Genomic DNA, 20,668 nt, shown 5'->3' with positions numbered 1-20,668 from the left:
TTATTTAATTGTCCAGTGTTAAATTTGCATGACAGAATAAATTATGTAGATGTTTTTAGAAATAAAGTGTCCTTAGTGTTTTCTCTGGAGGAGAACCGTTTTTAATCTCATCACCATACAGCCACTGGATATGTATTGGGTTGTGTCAAACCTACTGCAGGTGAGCTGTGGACATCTACCTTAGGTTCTTGCACTGCCAGGGAGGGCCATGCAGCTGATGGCCTATGGGTTGTGTCCAGCAGGGGTCAACTCTGACTGCCATAAAGTTTAGTCATCATCTAACAAGAGGTGTTACTCTACCGCTTTAAAGATATGTGTTACATATAATACACAACAAATTACATCAGGAAAAACATAATTTTGCTCATAGACAGAGACATCAAGCTTTTGATTACATGGTTTAGATATTTCCATTAGTTCTTACACAGTATATTCACTTTTTTATGCAATCATTCGCTAACTTAATTGACCTTTGGATTAGTCCATAATTGCCTAATTACACTAAAATTTCAGTAGAACCTATTGTCACTGTATTTCTTTTGGGGACATGTTGTCATTGCTGAGTTATTGCAGTTGTATGGCTTTTTCTGTGATTTCAGGCCAGATTTACCTATATGCCACAATCACAGTGTGCAATTCACTGCAAGTCTCTGGTTCTGTTGCTGCTTCCATACATATTTCTTTGGCTCCTGTAGGAGGATGATGGTACGTACTCACATGTGTAGCAGAATTTGGAACTATTTCAAACAAGCTTGTTTTTGTGAAGGGTTGTAGTAGATTTCTTGTCACCTGAAGATTTTGCAGGAAATACGTGATGAATTGTGTTAGAACAAATGTTCATATGGATATGTTGAAATACCATTGGCTTAAATGACTGAAAATGCCTTATAAAGGAGTGCTCATTTGATATATCCGTTGAGATGCTGGTGATATTTTAAGGTAGAAAGTTGACTTTGCAATTTGGTGAATTTTATAGTTAGTGTGGGATGGCATTCAATTAAGTTTACTGCTTTTTACTGAGGTTATGGTTCTCAGCATTCATTTATCATAGATTTGTTTTAAGTCTAGTTTCACTATGGAAAGTGTATCTTGGATCAAGGCACTTAGTCCATCAACAGTATATCTGTTCATTTTGAACTTGATGTCAATTAACCTTTCATCAGTCAAGTGTAGACAGTGGTGTACTGATGTGCACATGGATTTATGTGTGGCTGTCTTTGTGTGATGATCGGTCTGAAACTTCCCAGAGATCTGGTACTGCCATGGTTAGTACATGTTTCACGTATCCGGAGAGGTTATCAGCACTGTGTCCTTCCTTAGCAGTTTATTTAATACCATTTGTCCCTCTTCAGTTATATTTACTGAGGTTCTGTAATTTGCTTTGGTTATCCCCTTACCTTCTGTTCAAGTCTTCATTTGTTTCCTGCTGTTTGGTCTGGATGAACAGTGGACTATGGCTTTTTACATTTTAATTATTTGATCACATGGTATGGCCAAAACCCACAAAGAAGTTACAACTTACCAACAAGAGAAAATAAGATTGCACCTCAAGTCCTGTGTTCAGTTCTGGGCCCCTCATTACGAGAAAAACATTAAGGTGCTGGAGTGTGTTCAAAGAAGGACAAACAAAGCTGGTGAAGGGTCTAGAGGTTAAGTCCTATGAGGAGCAGCTGAGTGAGCTCGGGATGTTTAGCCTAGAGAAAAGGAGGCTCAGGGGTGACCTTATCACTCTCTACAACTGCCTGAAAGGGGATTGTAAAGGTGGGGGTTGACCTGTACTCTCAGGAAGCTAGACAGGACAAGAGGACTTGTGGCCTCAGACTGTGGCAGGGGAGGTTCAGGTTAGACATCAGGATGAATTTGTTCCCAGAAAGGGTTGTGAAGCATTGGAAGGGGCTGCGCAGGGAGGTGGTGGAGTCACCATCCCTGGAGGTGTTCAAGAAACAGTTCTGTGACACTTGGTGACGTGGTCTGGTTGACAAGGTGGTGATCAAAGGTTGGACTCGATGATCTCAGACATCTTTTCCAAAGTAAATGAGTCTGTGATTCTACAAAAAGAGATTATACAACATGTTCTGCAAGTTTGTAATGAGGAAGTGAAATAATTGCTGCAAGGAAAGAGAAGTGAGAAGTGTATCCTATTTCCTCCTTTGTCTGGGGTGCAACAAGAACTGCTCAAAGCATCAGGAATAACGATATTAGCATAATTTTTCTTGAAGACAGTTTTTTTTCCATCTTGAAATACTGTTTTTTACCAAGATTCATATGTCTGCTGTTCAGACAGAGCAGGAGAGGTTGCAGTAATGGGTTGACAGGATCATTATAGAATTCATCAAGGATGAGTGCTGAAGTCCTGCACCTGAGTGGAAAGTCCCCCTCAGCAGGACTGGAGCTAGTGGCTGGGGAGCAGCTCTTCCAAAAGGACCTGGAGAGCATGGCACCTTGGCAGCAGTGAGGTCCAGCAGTGTCCTGGGCTGTGGGATCAGGTACAGATTCAGGAAGTTGAGGAAAGCGATTGTCTCCCTCTGCTCAACACTTGTGAAACCGCATGTAGATACTGCATCCAGTTTGGGGTTTAAACTGGAGGGAACTCAGTAGATGGCTACCAAGCTGGTCAAGGAGGACCACCTGCCCTAGGAGGCAAGGGCTGATCTGACTGGAGAAAAAATGACTTTTGGGGGATCCAGCCTCAGTCCCAGCACTTACAGGGAGGTGATCAAGAAAGCGGAGGTAGGCACGTCCTAGTGGTGGATGGTAAGAGAATGAGAAACAATGGTGATGAATTTCCACAGGGAAATCTCAACTAGATATAAAGAAAAAAATCACTAGGAAGATAATTAAACAGCGTAACAAGATGTCCAGTGAGGTTTTGGGATGTCTGTCCATGGAATTTTTAATCCAGCTGGATTAGGCAAGCACCCTGGTCTGAACTTGGTATCAGCCCTTCTTTGACTAGAAGTAATCTTCCCAAGATCCCTTCTAAGTTTTATGTGGAAACTGATAATTTCTCTGGAAAATTGCAGAAATCAACTTGTATTTTTTGTTTTGTTTCGTTACTTGTGCAAAGTCCTTGCTCTCTATTGTAGTACAAAAAAGGGGATTGTAGAAACAGGTAGTTGTCTCCATCAGGTCTACAAAACAGGGAAGAATATTTTTGTCATGACATATGGAGGTAAAGAGATGGTCAAAGTAAGACTGCTATACTAATCAAGCTGAATATGTTTGAGAATCCAGCAGCTCTGAAGTGGTGCAGAGAATTACCTGTACTTGGTTAGACACATATGAGAAAAATTGTCAATTGATTTCTGGACTGCAGCTTGATAGGAGTAGAGGCAGCAGTTATACTGGTCTGACCATATCAGTGTTTGGATGAGCTTTCAAGGAGAGAAGATAAACTTTGTATTATGTGAGAAGACTGATGGATAAAGAGTATCTGCAATGCTTTGAGTCTTTATGATATTTTTGTGAGATCTGTAGAATCCGTTTGAATTAATAACATTTGACCAGTGTAATTTCAAACAGTATGCAGCATTATGTGAAAATTGACTTGGAGAAGAGCAATTTGTGTGGATCTCAGAACAAAATTGTTCTTCTGGAAGATAGCTTTAATAATACCTGTTGTTCTTAATGTTAAAAATCCACATTTATATAAATATTCTATTATATATAGCCAGACAAATACGAAAAAGACAAAGAGCACAAGGCAATATGTGTATGCAGAAGAATCAACCTAACAGTATGTGGTAGGTGTACTGGAAAAAAGATACAGGGAATAAGTAAAACATACTTCAGTGGGAGAGAGAAATACATTTTGACACACAAAAGAATATACCCAAGTCTGGCAAGGCAGAGGGGGTGGGAAATTGATGAAAACATCAGACATGGAATGGAAAGGGGGGGGAAAGAGATTCTTGTCAAGAGAATGTCTAAACCAGTTTAGGAAAGATAAAGAAGAAGGAATACAACAGCAGTGACTCTATATCCCACAGGATTAAGAGGAGTAAGTAATGCTTTTTGGAGACATATTTTCAGTAGCTGTATTTTTTGCCTGCAGTTACATTTATTTTTCAAGAAATTATCTGCGACACATAAAACATATCAGTGAAGATGGTGATGAGAAATGGGAAAGAGAGTTCACTTCCACAGAAATGTAATAGAACTGATGAGTATGAAGTCAACCATCAGATCTGAAAGATAAATCTTGAGAGATGTTTGAACCATTCACTACTGAAAGCTAGCAGTGATAGTGAGCTTTCAGGAAAGTCTTATGTAGAAAAATGGAATTGACTTCTATTCAGCAATCATGACTATGTGGTCCTGCTTATTTTTGCTACTAGAAAGTAGTATTTGCATACATGCAGGAGTCCCAATAATTTCTCAGCTTCTAAGGATATTGCAAGTCTGTCTGAGGTCCATGTTTTATCTTAAGAAGATTCAAGAAAATATGCAAATATGTAATTTAAATTGCTGACATGGGAGTGATTACTCATTCCTTCCATGTTGAAGTTGCATTTTTATCCCTATTTAAGGAATTTTGCTCTGTTTCAGGCATTTCTTAAATTTACCATCCTGCTAGAGTTGAGATTTTTGTCTATACCTGGTCCTATGCCTTGGTCATTCACATGACACATGTCTAAGTACTTACATTTTTATCTTCTGAACTAGAATTATCACCAACCTCTGTACAAATGTCTGATTCTGGACACTGGGGTGTCGGTGACCGTGTTTAGGTTTTCGGTAGTGCTTTAGGTCTTTTTTCATGTGTGGAATTTGGCTAGGTCAGATGAGCTCTGACGTCTCATAGATGGGGCCGTGAAATATACTTCTTTACCACACACAAGCATATAATGCTTGGTGTTCTAGAGCAAGCTAGTGTCTGGTTAGATGATCTGTTGGAAAACTTCTCTGGGAACCTTATCTGTTTTGACTGATTTTTTATGAAGGCTAGTCTGGTTAAATGCACTATCTTGACAAACCTGTGAAGCTGTATTGCTGCTAACAAAGTAATCTGTCATGTTTACACTTCAAGGAACATTACCACTTTTTCTGAAAGTTGAGAGAAATAGTTTGGTTTGGTATTTTTTTTTCTTTTTTTTTAAGTAATGGAAAATAAAGGTTAAATTGTATTATTTTTAGACAAAGGACGCTGGAGCAAAGCCAGTGAATAACAACTGTCTTGCTGCATGTTTCATCATTTAGGTAAGCGTCACTGTGTCACTGCCCTACCCCTGTATTGGTAAAACTCCTGAAGAAACTGAAGATTCTCAGCTAAATGAAGTAACACAACTAGTCTTACTGTTTTCATTCACATATGTAAGGCAACAAGGAAAAAAGTGTATTCGTTTTAGCTCTTTCAGCATAGAAATGATCTGAAACACTGACTTTCCTCCTTATTTGTTTATTAAATAATCATCAGAGTATTCCTTGTACGGAAGGATCACTATCTCCAAATAGACAGTGCAGATTGTCTAAACCTTACAGATACCAAGGGCTTGATTGAGTTGCTTCTGCACAGACTTGAAGCATCAGCAGAGATAACTCAGGTTCCCTGCCAAGTCTCTACTTTTCCAGAGGTTTACGGGTTCCCCATAAATCAACCCAGCTTGGAAGACTGGATATCCTTTTGTGTGTTGGATGGGAATAGGAACCTAGGAATGGACAGCTAAATTGATACTTACCCTTGTTTAAATACTCCCACTTATGCTATACATGTACTTCTATGTGTAGTACTTTGACATGCATGATGTAAATAGCAGTCAGAACACTTTCACTATATTAATTTTTTTTCCAGTCCATTACATAACTTGACAGATGCTAATTGCCACTCAAATCTCACCTGACCAATTTTTCTCATATTTAAAGGAGAACAAAACCCTATGATATTAATGTCTGAAGATGAGCATGTTGCCTGATGTTGAAAAGACTTATTTAGTCCTTAGTCACTTGTGCCCAGGAATTTATTAGTCATGGTAATGTCTCCAATTAGTTGAAGGACAGAGAGCATAATGGGGGCACTTTTTGCCTAATTGCTGTTAGCTGTGTACATGCAGCTTACTGTTGAGTTTATGAGGCTAGCTGAAGTGTTACAACAGCAAGCGTCTTAAGAAGTGAGGTCTCTTTCTTATTTATAAAATCATTAAAATCAGAATTAGCACCTGCAGTAATAGATATAAAGTAGCACTGTGCCATGGAACAGAAATCTTCTAATGCTTGATGATGTATTTTTGTTCTAAATCATAGTCTCTCCAGACATTGTGAAAAATGTGAACCTTGCTGGAACAAATATATTTTACAGTAAATGGAGAGAGGATCAAGTGTTATGTTCTGTGTATAGTAAAATAACCTTTAGATGAACTTGGAAGGGAAAGGAATTCCTCTTTAATTAAGTTTGCCTTTCTTCCTGGGGTTGTGAAAGAGATGGGAAAGTGCTACCATTAAAGTGGAAGTGGAGTTAATTGACATTAATCTTCATAGGTTTCTTAGATTTATTTTAATGGCAAAGAAGTAAAAAGGTCCTCAGCCCAAGTTAACTGTTGTTAAATAATTGAATGGCATACCTGAATTTAACATTCTGTTTTCTCGTTTGGAATGAAGTTTTCTGCCTTCTGTCTTTCCCTCTATCCCATTCCAAACCCTGGAGAAAATGCTGGAGATACACAGGAAGTTGGTAAAAGATAAACAGTTTTGACCCATCTTGTTTTCTAAAGTGAGTGTTTCTTTATAGAACGTGGTCTAGCAAGCTCGGTTAAATCCTGGTAGCACCATCTCAACTGATCCTGATGGCTGTGTACATCTGAAGGAATTTCTATCTTTAAAACAGACTAATTAAAATCTGTTTAGCATGAAAAATACTGGTAGTTCATATTCCTAGAAATGAATATGTACACTGTGCCTGTCCTGTTGCCTTCACATGACTAGCTGCTCTTTTGAGGGAGCTTTTTGCAGCTCCTCCAAAAACAACTGGATTGAAAATTCAAGTTGGCAGGTGGTGTGCTCTGCTTCACTGGAGGGCATTCAAAAGATTTCCTATATATTCTGGTCACTTCCTTCTTCCATCCAGCATAATTCCTTCTTACCACAGTCTGGTTGCTGTACATCAGTGGCTGTAGTTTAGGAATCAGAACTGTACAACTGGGTGCCGTCAGCATTTCAGAAACCCGTTATTACACACGGTGATGTTGGGCACATTTTAAAGAAGAATTAAAAAGATGGTATTCTGGTAGTGAGATGGGTTAATCTCAGTCAGTCACCTCTGAAAAGGCTGGCAAGATAGGAATAGCGAGAGTAAGAATAGCTGTTTTCACCATGTAGAACAGCAATAATTCAGGTCTTCCACATTTGGTTATATTATTATCTGATTCATGTTGGTTTCTCTGCTGGTTTAGCAAATGGGTTAGTGAGTCACAAGCTCTTGTAAGCCTTGTGTACTAGTAGAGAAGTCAATTGTATTTCTTTTCTAGTGGTTGGCACTTTTTTCAGTGTACAATATTTCCTAGATAAAATCAAAGAGTTCCATGTAAATCATCAGAAATGTGCATTTTAAACCAAGACTTGTCAGACACTAAGTAAAGAAATGTTGCCTCTAATGAAAGTATCTTCCTAAATGGATTTATTTACTAGTGTCTGGAAAATCACTCAGATGTTGGGATGGAATTTTTCCCTCTCCCCCTGGAATTGCATTAATAGCTTTCTGTAAGCTGTCATTGTATACCTATTTGTAGTTCAGAGTTTTAAAATTGGAGGAGGACCAGAGGTGCTCCAGTTAAATAAGACCGGAAGTAAAAAAAAATGAAAATTGAAAATTTGAAATGTGTTTGTATTTGCATTTTTTTCTTGTTAATTTCAAGTTTTTTAAATATAGTAAATCACAGAAAAGAGGCAAGTGGAGTTCAGAGAAGTTGTGCAGCTTCCATTTTTGGATGTCTGCAAAACCCAACTTGACCAAGCCATGAGTAACCTGCTGTGACCTCAGAGCAAGCCCTGATTTGAGCAGGAGGCTGGACTAGAGAGACCTCTCATGATCTCTTTCCCACGTGATTTGTCCTGTGAATCTATAAATAAAATTAAGGACTCTTTGAAATGTCAAGATATTCAAGTGACTGTGAGTTGAGGTGTTGTGGCTGTAACTCCTATTGGGTTTAGGTGATGATGGCATGACCTCTTGTACTTTCCATTTTGGCTAAATCTTTGCTCTTCTTAAAAGAGTTGTGGAAAAAACATTAAAGCAGAACATAATAGTGTCGCAATCACTTCAAATTCTCTGCAAATAACTGGGCTGATCCAGAGAGTCAGGTGCCCTGTATCTGCAAGGAGGTCTCTTAATTTCACTGTACTGTCTGCTGTTTATGGGATGGAAGACACAAAGAAGAAGGTCAGTTTTGTGGTGGTTATGTCTCTTTCCTTAGAGAGCTATTTATAAATTAACTTTTAACTCATCATCTTAATGCCTCTGGGAAAAGGCTGGGATCGCCTCTGTGCTCTGAGCAACTGTAAGCTAATTTATAAAGTAATTAAATGCCAAAAAGTGCAAGCAGACCATAAATAGATATATGAGAAAAATCGCTGTGTGGCAACAAAACATGAAAGAGATGGCAATAGGTAGCTTTAAGGGAAAAAGAGTGTACATTTACAAAACTTAGCTTCCTAGTTTTAGTGCTCCCATTAGTGGGATCCTGCTAATGGGAAATGTTAAATATTTAATATCTGACATTTCTGTAATGTCTATGTAGTGCAGTAAAGATTAAGGATTTTATGATGCATTTCAATTTAAAAGAATGAAAGAGCTTTTCAGGCTGTTATGGGGAAGCTGTCAGTGAGCCTTGTATTTAGACTGCATATTACTTTCAGCTATAATAGACTCTTTCAACTTGTTTGCAGCAAGCTAGGTATGAAAGCCCTGATATCCTAACAGTGCTTTTGTTCAGCCTCTGGGAACCTATTGAGCTGTGGCAAGGTTTCTGTTGCGCTTCCCAAATTAAGCAGGCATGCCAAAACCACAGAGGAGTTTCCACAGCCATGACAGTTTTGATTTTCAGTGAGGCTTGCTAGTGTTATCCAAGAGGTGATGCAAGGCCTTGCTATTACAGACTGGTTTGAGGCTTTCCCACAAAGGACTGCAATAAGAGCCAGGCATGCTTTCTCTTACTCTGTCCTTTCCTGACTTTTTCTGTCCTTTCTTCATACGGAACATACTGGTAGTCTTCTTTCCTGTCGTAAACTTGCCGGAAAATTCCACCCTTAGTTTTGAGGGCAGCATATGTCTGTGTAACCTAGAAGCCCTTAAATCCTTTTTTTAATAATAAAGCGGTAACATTTTTAGTTTTGGTATACAATGCGAATTGGCACAAGGATGGTAATTTAATTCCTTTCTTTTACTGGAATATTGTACTTGTGTTAGCATTGGATCTGATTTATAGGGGCTGCATATTTTCTGCAATTGCTAGCCAGTGCCCATTTGTGGATATAGGTTGTGTGACTTAGTTACTGCTATCAGTCTGATGCACTTTGCTTGACCTCAAGCCCATAGAACTTCCTTGAAATAAACGGAATGAGTAATACAGATTGCAGTTTTTAGCACTGGAGGAATACTGAAGTCCATACTCATTTGATTGAAATGGAAAGAACACTACTTCCAGGCATTCTTTGACCTTTTGGTGATATCTGAGTGAATTTGCAGATGCAACCAAGGTATTGCAATTTTTTTTAATGATCTAGTGATTCACTATCTATTGCTGCTTATCTAATTAAAAGATAGGTAATAAATGAAAGTGTAATTAATTTCGTTGTGCATTTTTTTCTTGATAAAATATTAGATAGTTAACAAATGGTCTTAAAATGGTGTACCATTCCTTTCAGTTAACTATACCATGTATACATACAGATACATAATTGACGTATATCTGCAGCTTACTGCTTCTGCTAATGTTTAGTTGTAGCACATGGATGTAATGTTTGTTTGCTGGCTTAAAATGTGAATGGAGTTTAGTAAGTGTACAAGTCTTATTTTTTTATATCATAGTTAGAACAGAGGCTACTAGGAGGGGGGATTCTGTTGATACTCTTTCAAGTGGCATACAATAGGTATGCTAGTGTGAAGATTAAGCATCTCTTAGAAATAGTATTTGAAAAAGAAATGTGTGTAGGGAAAAGCTTTGGAGTTACACTTCTGTTTTACAACAGGAAAAGGCTGACAGTAAGATGATGCCTGCTGCTGCTTTTATGGGTTTGACTCATGGCTTGAGTTTTTCTGTATGGGTGATATGTAAATGCCTCTATTAACACATTTATTAGCTTACACTCTCCACCACCATAAAATAAAATGTTGGTGTATATATATATATATTGTAAATAAGGGCCTGCTTCTTTCTTTTGGCACCAGAAAAGTGCATTTGGGTGTTCACAAAGTACTCTAAACAGTTTTCAATTTTTTATCTCTTTCTTCTCCAACTTATATGTATTCAGTTTCATTGTGTCTTGTGTTTTTCTAATCTTGGTGGTTTGTTTTTTTTTAATCACATCACATAGAGCTGATAAAGCAGATGATGAGGATGATGAAGATCTCATGGTGAATAAGACATGGGTCCTTGCACCAAAGATACATGGTGGCGATGTAACTCACATACTGGACTCCTTGCTTCAAGGATATGACAATAAGCTTCGGCCAGATATTGGGGGTAAGCTCATAAAAGGATTCAGTGTAATAGCAAAAGTGAACTAGAGATGGTGTGCATTTTGTGAAAGATGACAAAACTCTGCTTATTGCAATTTTAAAAACTCAATATAGCAAGCTAAATGTAAGAGCAATAAAATGCAGTGGTTTTCTGGAACTAGTAAAAATAATGTTCTATGCAAGATTAGACTTCATGTTCTACTTATAATCTTTTTTTTTCTTATGGAAAGTATTGGTTTTGGGGGACAGTGAGCAATCTATAATAAGTCACTAAAAGGCAATTATGTTTTTTTTAACAAAGATCTTCTGACAGAAAGAATTGTAGATGTAAACTAGCCATGGTCATTTCAAAAATTGATCTTGAGTCTGTAGGACTTCATTAAAGAATTATTCCTAGAGGTTTTATTCTTACTGTGGGAAATGCATTGTATCTGTTTTGAGAAAATAGAACTCAACTCAGTTCTCTTCTTTCCTTAGCTAAGATTTTGAAAAAAAAATTTAGGAGTCTAAAAATATAACTTAGGACCCATCTTTTCTGGTGAAATATAGGAAGAAAAACTGCATTGCTATAGATCAAACTTTGCAGCTAGTAGAAAGGCAATTTTGTCTTTCAATAGTCAAAGCATCAATTTGCATATAACTATTGAATGTAAATATTTGGAAGAATCTTGTTTTGAAAACATGAATACATGAAACCTTGCCAGCTCCTGTCTGCCACTTGCATGCAGGGTCAAATAAGGAAAACAATATATTTTCTCTGAGTTTATTTCCTGAAATGTGAAGGAAGAGGTGGAGGACATAAGTATTTGTTACATACCTGGTATTCCCTATCAAAGGAATGCCATGTGAATCTGAAAGTTACTTATATGATAAATAATACAACAATCTAGGCCTGTTTCATTTACACAGGGGAAGAGAAAGATGTGATCTCAAACTGTGCATTTTCCTTTGAAAGCTTCTGACAAATTGTTTTCTTTCCCAAACTTCGTAGTTCTGTTTTATTTTTGACTGTTATCCTGAAGATATTGAAAGGCAGTAATTCTCTCCCTGTCATAATATGGTCACATGTGAATCTCATAAAGTTTGGTTTAAGTCTTTTTCTTCATGTTCATTTAATTGAATTTCTAAAAACATTTAGACAACATGAAAAGTCCTCCAGCATGATTTTCCTTAAATTCTCAATGTGTGACAATTGTATAGGATTACTGTTGTGTTTTTTTCCCGTTTCATGCAACAGACAGAAAAGTGATTATGAGGAAATAAATGGTCTCTTCTAGGATTCCTTCTAATGAGTAGCTGGTAGGTGGGGATGAAAGAAAAGAATTCTTTTTCTCTTCTCTCCTCAAAAAACTTACAAGTAAATGGAGAAAACACAGAGGAGGAATTCATTCTGTCATGTTAAATGCATTTAGATGGGCATGAAAGAATTTTGATGTAATTCTTACCTTTACTTTTCTGGTTACATAGAGAGTCTTGATAGGAAAAACACTCTGTCTTTTTGTGAGTAACTCAATGTACAGCTTTTTGGATTCAAAATATCAGTTCGCAAAAGAAGACACTTAGTTCTAGTCTCTCTCACATAGTTCTAGTCTCTCTCTCTCTTCTCAAAAGTTCTGTACCAATTCTGGGGCCTGCCTCCATCCACTATACTAGAACATAAAGTTCATGAGTTATCAGCCAGATTAATGAATAAAGGAAATAAATGAATTTGGGAGTATTCACTTGGTTTTGAGGAGAGCAAATGTTAAGTATGATTTCGCCACAAGGAAGAAATTTTGGACAACATAAGCTGAAATTTCTGACTTCAGGTGAAGGCACTGGATTCTGTCCAGTTGTTTGGGAACTGCAGCAGATATCTGACAGAAAAACAAAATCAGACTATAGTTTATTCATCTTAATCTGCTTCAAATATGCAGAAAAAAAATCTGGTGTCAGATCCCTTTCTTCAGAGTCAGGTCTTGTACAACAAGGTTATTGAACTGGAATTCTCTTTACCTTTCAAACCATTAGTATCCCACAGAACATTCTTATGATTGAATTACAAAGCTCATTTAAAATAGCAACTTTTTTTTTTTTAACTTGGACTTTTTCGGTTTGAATCCCAGAGCAGAATTTTGTGTTTTCTTCCTGGTGTAGACACAGAATTTCACCATCTCAGAGTGAGATAAGGGTTTCATTGTTAAACGTGAAGTCAGTTGAGAGAGATAGTAAAGGAGAGCCAAATGAAAATTGAAGTTTTGGAGGCAATACTGAAATGTAATAGGGGAAAACCAGTCTGTTATTTTCTGTTTGTCTCATTCAAATATCCATGAGTTGTATTAATTTCTTAGCTGCTACCCTTTGCCAAGTTTATTAACCTTGCTAGTCTTTAATTCAATTTATGTAGTGGGCTTGTGGTGTTTGGAGCATAAGGGTTCTAACATTCTTCTCTCAGTATGAAATAATAGTAGTTATCAGACGAAGTCTCCTGTCTGCGGTATAAATACCTTTAATTACAGATACGACCTTGGAGTGTTGATATACTAATAAAGCAGTATTATTCTCACTGTAGCATTACCTTTTGGATGCATGATTTTATAACCACACTGTTTTAGGTTCAGTCCTGCATCAACGTAGCTATTATTTTTGAACTTTCATTTTTAAAGGAAAGAATTCTGGCTGCTCATTGTTCCACCTCTCTCATCTTAGGGACAGTGATATATTAATATTATCCTATCAATGTACAGATCATTTTTTTCCAGCAGTGATATGTGTATGGGTGAAACACAACTGATCTATCTGAAAATACAATTAAAAATAGGAAAAAATCATCACATATCTACAACTTTAGTGGGTGTGTTCAAGCAGCGGTTTAAGACAAGTCATCATTGATGGAAATTTTAAGAATGGTCGTAATTTAGGGATGATTGCTCATGGACATAGAAAAATTGGATACCTAGAGAAATTCAGATAGTTGTTCTTGTCCTATAAGCAGGGCATGGGTAAATAATTACATCTCTCAAGTGCACTAATGTGAATGTTCTAAGAGATATAAAGGATACATGGAAAATACTGGACTTTCAAATAGAAGTGCTAATTCTCAGACAATAATAGGTGTTAGGGAGGTATTCTGTTGAACAGGTGCTCTTAGTGTAACATTGATGAAAGTATGATATAGGCAGAAAAGTAACAAGCTCAAACTAATGTTTAAAGATTTTCATATTTTTATATATTTTTAATGTATTTGTAACTTTGTAGACTGTTAATACATAGTTATAATTTCAAGTACTTTTCCTGACCTCTCCCATAGTTTAACAAACTCTTACTAGTACATTCTTGAAATTCTGTTCAGTCTTGCCTTTAGTCTAGCAAGGACACTTTGTTTTGCACCTTACATTGTAGACAAAATAAAGTGTAGGGCCAAAAGGTTGGGGGGGGGTCCAGTGGGCCAGAACCTGGGGGAAGTTACCTAGCCAACTGCTCTTCTAACTGGACAATATTTGTTCAATATACTAGTTAATAACCTTATAAAAATTGTAGAAATACTGTATCACATGTGCATATCGCCATATTGTGCACCTCGAAAGCTTTGGATTAAAGGCTTGCTTTTATATTATCATTTTAACACTGGAAAGGTTTTGAGTTTTATTCAAGGCAACAAAACAAGCAGGAAAATATCAAGTAAAGGTAGCGAGAGATGTATTCTGAGTTTAAGAATATTTTCCAAGAATTAAAGAAAATCAAAATACAAGAGCAAGATGTAGAAACACATATTCAGGGAAGGATAAAGGTATTGGATGTGTGCATTGCATAGAGAATGATGGAAATAATAAAAGTGGTGGGTAGGATTATTTGCTGAAGATGGATTTCTTTTAAATAAAAGGGCAAAAATTGTGGAGAACAGGGCTCTGCTTTCATCAAAATCACTTTGAAAAAATTTTTCAGAGGTTACCTGGAAGCCTGCTGCAGACACTTGAAGTTGAATTTTCAATATAAGTAGCCATGTAAGTAATAATCTTAGATAGCTGGTTGTGAGAATTGTATTATTCCATTAAAAGCTATTACAAATTGAAGGTCTCTGTTATTTCTGAATGTGGTAGTCACCTAATTTCTTTGTTGAATAACTGCTTTATCACCAAAAGGGGATGCTTCTTTAGGCAAGTAATGAGGAGTTATAGAAAATATGCTCAAAGAAAATTAGCCTGGATGAAATTACAAAAGTGGTCTTAGTTAAAGAGCATAATAAGTAATAATTAAAAACAGAGGTGATGTGACTTAGACCTTCATTAGAAAATGAGGGAATTGTGGTAAACTGTGGGGACTGGTTAGTGAATTTAGATGTACTACCATGCTCTTGGTTAATGTATTGAAGTAAGGGATTGGAGTAATGAAAATGGAGCAGTATTAGGCAATAAAAAGTGCAATGTTCTGCAATTTTACGATAATGATAATTATTTCTGTCAGGAGATAGGTGTTTATAGAATGAGAATAGCTGATCAGAAGAGCTCTTAAGTGTACCAAGAAGAGATACTTCAAATACCAAAAGCTGAAAATTGTACCTGCAAAAATATAGGCTAAAAACCAGGCCCTTTGGATGGCAGGGGCAATTACTAAAATAATTTGTCAATGGTTGAGGTAGATTTTTATCACTACGATATGTCTATCAGGAATAAACATTTTTCAAAATTTTTAAAACTAGAAGAAGTTTAGTGTAGTGGAAAGAAGGTGTCAAAGCAGGAAATTAGAAAGTGAGAATATCTCTCTAGATTGGGCTTACCAAACAGGTTCCCTGTGTGCTTCAGCTACATTAGAAGCTGATGAACAGTCCCTTGTGGTCAGCTGCTCCTTTGTGCTCTTCTTTCTCTTTCCCTCCCTCTTGAATATGCACTCTGTTATCCTCTCACCTTCTTACTTTACTCTAGCCTGGGTCATAACTGTCCTTCAGTGCAAACATTTAAAGTGTTCAAGCCCTTTCTCCCCTTGTTTAGATCACTGCTGTTCTGCACTTCATGCAGGATGTGTTTAACAGTCTTCTTCCTACTTGTAGTGTTTTCAGGGCTGATACCAAATTTTAAAGTGAAATAGGAAGCATTCATGGTAGGAAAATCTTCTCAAACCATCTTTCACTATTAGCTCTTTGTGAAGAGCAAATGAACAATACTAATTTTATGGATGTCAAATTAGTATCAAGAAGGTATTTTCCTCCAGCATTTGTCATTTTCATGAACTCTTATCAATTCTAGTTCAAGAACTCAAGAAGTATTAATTGATTCTTCTAATTCAGAAGTACTTTTCTCTGTACCATACAGGTAACAAAATAGCTTCTTCCAGCCCTCTTGAATTGGGTTTCTTTCTCTGGATCATTTACGTCAATTAAAATAATTTCAACAGAGGCAAAATTTTGAACTGTTCTCTGGCTCTTAATACCTCTAATAATCTTACTCAGAGCAGCATGGAAAAGGCAAAATGAACTATGTGGCTCACCACAGGAGAGCCCGTGTGGCAGGTGAAGTACTGTGTGATGCAAGTTGGAATTTCTTAAAATTGATGCAGCCCCCATTAAAAACTGTGTCACTGACAGGAAGTATTTATTTTTTCCCCAAGGAAATAAATCGGTTTCCAGAATCTTTTTTAAACTTTCTGTGAAGCATGCTGGGGATGCTGACCAAGTGACTGTGCTCTGGTCATAAAGAAAATCCTTTGTGCAGCCTCACTAGTGTTCTTTCTGTCAGGCTTATGTTCACATCATTAACCAGATTTGGAATCAGGGAGAATTTCCTCCCAGGTAAGCTTGGCAGGGAGAACGTATCTTGGGATGTTTAGGAAATGTATGTTTCCTGTCATTGTAGCTTGCAAGGATGTCAGTGATACCATCTTTCTTTCTGTACATCTGTTCAAGTTTTAAGAAATTTGAAAAATCTTCTTAACATTTTAGGTTTGTTCTTGAACAACCTCTTTGTTCTTGGACAACCTCTGAAGTTTTTCTGTATAAAAAAATTAAATCTAATGACCCAGGGTCCATCTCCTATGAAATCAAAATGCTTTTTTGTTTGTACCTTCCCCCTTTTTTATCTTCAGATAGAAAGAGATGCTTATTTTATTGTGCCATATCATAAAAAGACCAGCAGAGCTCTATTATTATTATCCCACTTCATTCCACTGGGTACTAGGACATAACATCCTCTTGTGTCCACATTCTGGTTCTCCAGTACAAACTAGAAGAAAATTCTTGGTAAATTGATGAAATTAAAATGCATCCTCACCTCTTTGATTTGTGCATTTTTTTTTCTGTATAAACCAGTTAAGAGTTAAAAACTGAACTATCAAAGCCTCCTGTACTTGAGGTGGGCCTTTCAGGGAAACTCTCTTAGACTTTGTGTCCTTCTGTAAACGCACAAAGGAGAGAGTATATTCTGTAAGGGAATATATTTTTAAAAATTTTTGGTCTTTTGTCTGCTCAGTGAGAGTGCTTTCCCTGTTTTTAAAGAAAAGTAAGTTTGGTAATGTTTAACTTCTAAATGACTTTCATAGAGGAGCTTTCAGTTTGGTGTTTGAACCAGTGTATTCATCAAGCTGGTGAAGGAACATTAGTAATCCCTTGGTGTGCTATAGCTTCATGAACTGACGAAACCTGTTGTGAAAAGTTATTTTGTATTTGTTACACATTCTCAGTAGAAATTGATAGAAGGCACTTCATATTGATTCCTTACAGCTGATAAACACATCTGTCCCAAACCTCATGGTTTGTTGTATGAAAAAAAATTTTTCCAAACTTTTTTTCTGTTTAGGATTGTATTTTTATGTTGGAAGACAGTTTTTGGGTTTCCTGTTTTATTTGTTTTTCTTCCTTTACCTTTTTTTAGCTATCTTATATTTGTTCAAAAAGCGCAGGTGGGGATTGTGTTATGAACTAAGAAATTCAATTTGATAATTCTGAAAATTCATATGAAATAAGAGAGCCAAGTCATATATGATCCTTCACAAAATGAACAAACCAGAAATTTAATTATTCTGAATCAAATAAAAGAATATCAGAACAACACTGTTGTTTTAGTTAAATAAATTATATTGCACTGACAATGCACAGAGTTAATTAAAGATGTAATTATTATGGTTACTGTTTTGTTTAGTGAGAACTACGGTAATTGAAACAGATGTCTATGTTAACAGCATCGGTCCAGTTGACCCAATCAATATGGTAAGTTCTGATTATTGACAGAATACATCATCTGCATGTTGCTATGGATTAATATTATGAAATAATTCTAATCTCAATTAAATAAGTTTCTTTATTTCTTATTGTGTATTTTTATGCTGTTGGATATGATTGTGGTTATTGCAAAGGTACATTTAGTCTCTCTGTTTGAAATTGTTGTAATTTTAAAAATACATTTGTTCTTTTAAAAAAATGGGGCCACACAGAATACATTGCATCAGATTCTTGTTTTAGTTTGTGTTGAATATTTCCACAATGTTTGCATATACCTGGTTTATCTCTGGCCTGGTTTGATTTCCTGGAGCTACTCTTCAGAGCCTAAGAAAAATAACATTTGACACAGCAGTTGTGAACAAAATTATTTTCAGTGAGGTGATCCATTGTTTGGTTGGTTTTTCTTCAAATTCATGGAAAGAAAAATTTGAAATTAACTCTTTTGTCTTCCTTTTTCCATTTAGTCTTCTGTGTCCTTTTCTGTGTGTGTGTATACGTGGCTGGTTTCTTAGAAGTTGAGCAATGCATCTCACCTGGTTTCTGGTAGACCTCTTGAGCTCTCACCTATCTGTTTAGTACCAACACTGAAGTAACAGCACTTATGAGGAAGTTGAGTGTGTGGTATTTTCTTAGTTCCCTTAGGTCATGCATTGTATGAGATGGTAGTGTTGGAAGCTTTATAAAGGCCTTTTGGCATGACTTCTGCCCAGGACCAAGATGGGGACTTGCCCTCAGGTTATTTTGAGTTTACCTCCTTTAACAAAGGTAAACTCCTTTTACCTCCCTACAAAATTGCTGACAGTGTTGAATTTGCATGGCAGAGAAGAGTTTTGTTCAGAGGCTGGAGTATGCCAGTGCAGGGGGCTTCTGAGCATTTTCTGAGAGTGCAGTAATTCTCAGTTATTGTTGAGGATCTTGTGGTTTAGATGTACGTCATCATGTGTGGGTGGGGAATAGCGACTTTTGGTAATGGGAAGCCAAGCAAGAAAAACCAGTGGTATAGATACTGTGGATAAACAGGCAGATCTGTGGCAAAGGATATTCATTCTAGCATAGTGATCAAAAAAACTTAGGGTTGTCTTTACCTGGGGCTGTGGCAGGGAAATCCATGTCTCAGGCCAGGACTGTATGTAATGAAGTGTGTGATAGAGCATAAGAGCGATGGAGTGGGGAAAATTTTCCAGCTTCCATGTCCGGTGTAAGTGGTGTCTTTGTTTTTTTCTGTCTCCCTTTTGTGGTATTTCTCTTTTGGTTCTCTCTGTCCAGTCATCTTCTGAAGGAACTTAACTGTGGAAGCAAACTGTGAGGATGTGTGAGGAGGATCTAGCAAGTGGTAGAGACTTCTTTTTCCAGTAACCTATGTAAGCTCTTCAGCCTGGGGCCAGTAGGTATTGCACACACTGGAACTGAACATGAGAAATGCTTACAGATTCAGTTTTCTAGTTTTAAAGAGCCAGCACATGGCTGGCTTTGCAGAATAACCCTGCCCCATCTCCCATGCCCTCCTCTTGTCTCTACAGCCACTGGGTAGTCTTCCAGTTATGGTTCAGCTGTGAACCGTGACCTCTCCTGTGCCCACAGCTGCCTTCTGCTTACTCAGCCCAGAGCTGGGAGTATCAGCCATGGAACTGTTTCATGTCAGTTATTTAGAGGTCTCTCCACATCTGCTAGAGCTGTGCTCAAGCTGGGTGGTGATGTCCTTGCCATGCTGCTAGTAAAAGCCAGTCATACTGGCTTATAGTCCAAGGTAAGGATTGGTATCCTACTGAAAAGGTGTATTACTTCACTAGAGAGAGGGATCCTATTATTTAATAATGTATATTAACTAGATGTTTCTCTCCAACTTTCTGATTTCTCTTAAAAGAAAAGATAATGAAGCATGCCACCAAAGGGTAATAAGGTAAATGTTACTAAGGTATAGAACTTTAAAAACTATTCTAGTCTTTTTAAAAATGGACAGAAAACTACTTAGCAATTTAAATTACAGTCTAAAACTACTGTGGCCTTCATGAAAGGCCAATTGCTTTCACTGGCCTTGGACTTCAAGAACATGGCTTGTATGAGCATCTGACATCAGCACAGAGATCAAACATTTGTAAAAATAAGTAAAACCATATATCTGAAAATAATTTGATTAGGGTTTCAAAAAAAAAGTTTTTGTTCTGGGAAACAATGTTCTCAGCAAAATAAATAGTAACAAATTTTACCCAGTAAGCTCTCTTAATGCGGGCTGTTGGTTTCCTTAGGAAGGCACTTGGAGTCAATACTGTTTGAGATTTTTAACTAATAATCCAAAAATTGCTTCCATTTCAAGGGCTGTCCTTAGTCCCTTATTTGATTACTTAATAAGAGAATACATTTTCTGTGATTTCCAATCCCCATTTGCCACATACGTTAATTTACACTGGCAAATGTTGTCCTTTAACTATTAAGCTTGGATACCACATGATGTAGAGGGTATTTTTTCTGACAGTGATGCTGAAGCAGCATATCAAGGGAGTATGTTTGTCTGAAAGCTTTAGAGAACACATACTATGAGAGGAAACAGATTTGTTTTTTTAATTGTCTATTTTCCCCTTGCTATTTGATAAACTTTTGTAATTGGGGTCTATGCATGACATTCATTAGGACTTGTTTTTGAAGGCTGTTGTATTTTGGCACAACATTTTGGATGCTATAGTCATCCCATGATTAAGGTGCATTTTGCTAGAGATTGTGACCTCTTCAGGCACCTGCAACCTGAGGAAACACCTTTAACAAGTGTCTGGATCAGTAGCATATTTAGGCTTAAAATACTAAGTCTAAAAATT

The 20,668-nt window shown here is 37.0% G+C and overlaps 1 protein-coding gene across 4 annotated transcripts in view; it reads left to right on the top strand.

Moving 5' to 3' along the window:
- GABRG1 (gamma-aminobutyric acid type A receptor subunit gamma1) overlaps positions 1–20,668 on the top strand; it is a 63,320-nt gene that overhangs the window by 6,250 nt on the left and 36,402 nt on the right. For 3 of the 4 annotated variants that reach the window (XM_048304215.1, XM_048304212.1, XM_048304214.1), the window contains exons 2-3: positions 10,525–10,673; positions 17,779–17,846. In XM_048304215.1, coding sequence (XP_048160172.1) covers positions 10,525–10,673; positions 17,779–17,846 — 217 coding nt within the window. Of the gene's footprint in view, positions 1–9,330; positions 9,688–10,524; positions 10,674–17,778; positions 17,847–20,668 lie in introns of those variants that run through there. The other variant, XM_048304213.1, reaches the window with a different exon arrangement.

The sequence above is a fragment of the Corvus hawaiiensis genome, chromosome 5 (genome assembly GCF_020740725.1).
Source record: "Corvus hawaiiensis isolate bCorHaw1 chromosome 5, bCorHaw1.pri.cur, whole genome shotgun sequence".
Classification (NCBI taxonomy): domain Eukaryota; kingdom Metazoa; phylum Chordata; class Aves; order Passeriformes; family Corvidae; genus Corvus; species Corvus hawaiiensis.
The sequence above is the reverse complement of the archived record's forward strand: the minus strand, read 5'-3'. Positions and strand labels throughout refer to the sequence as shown.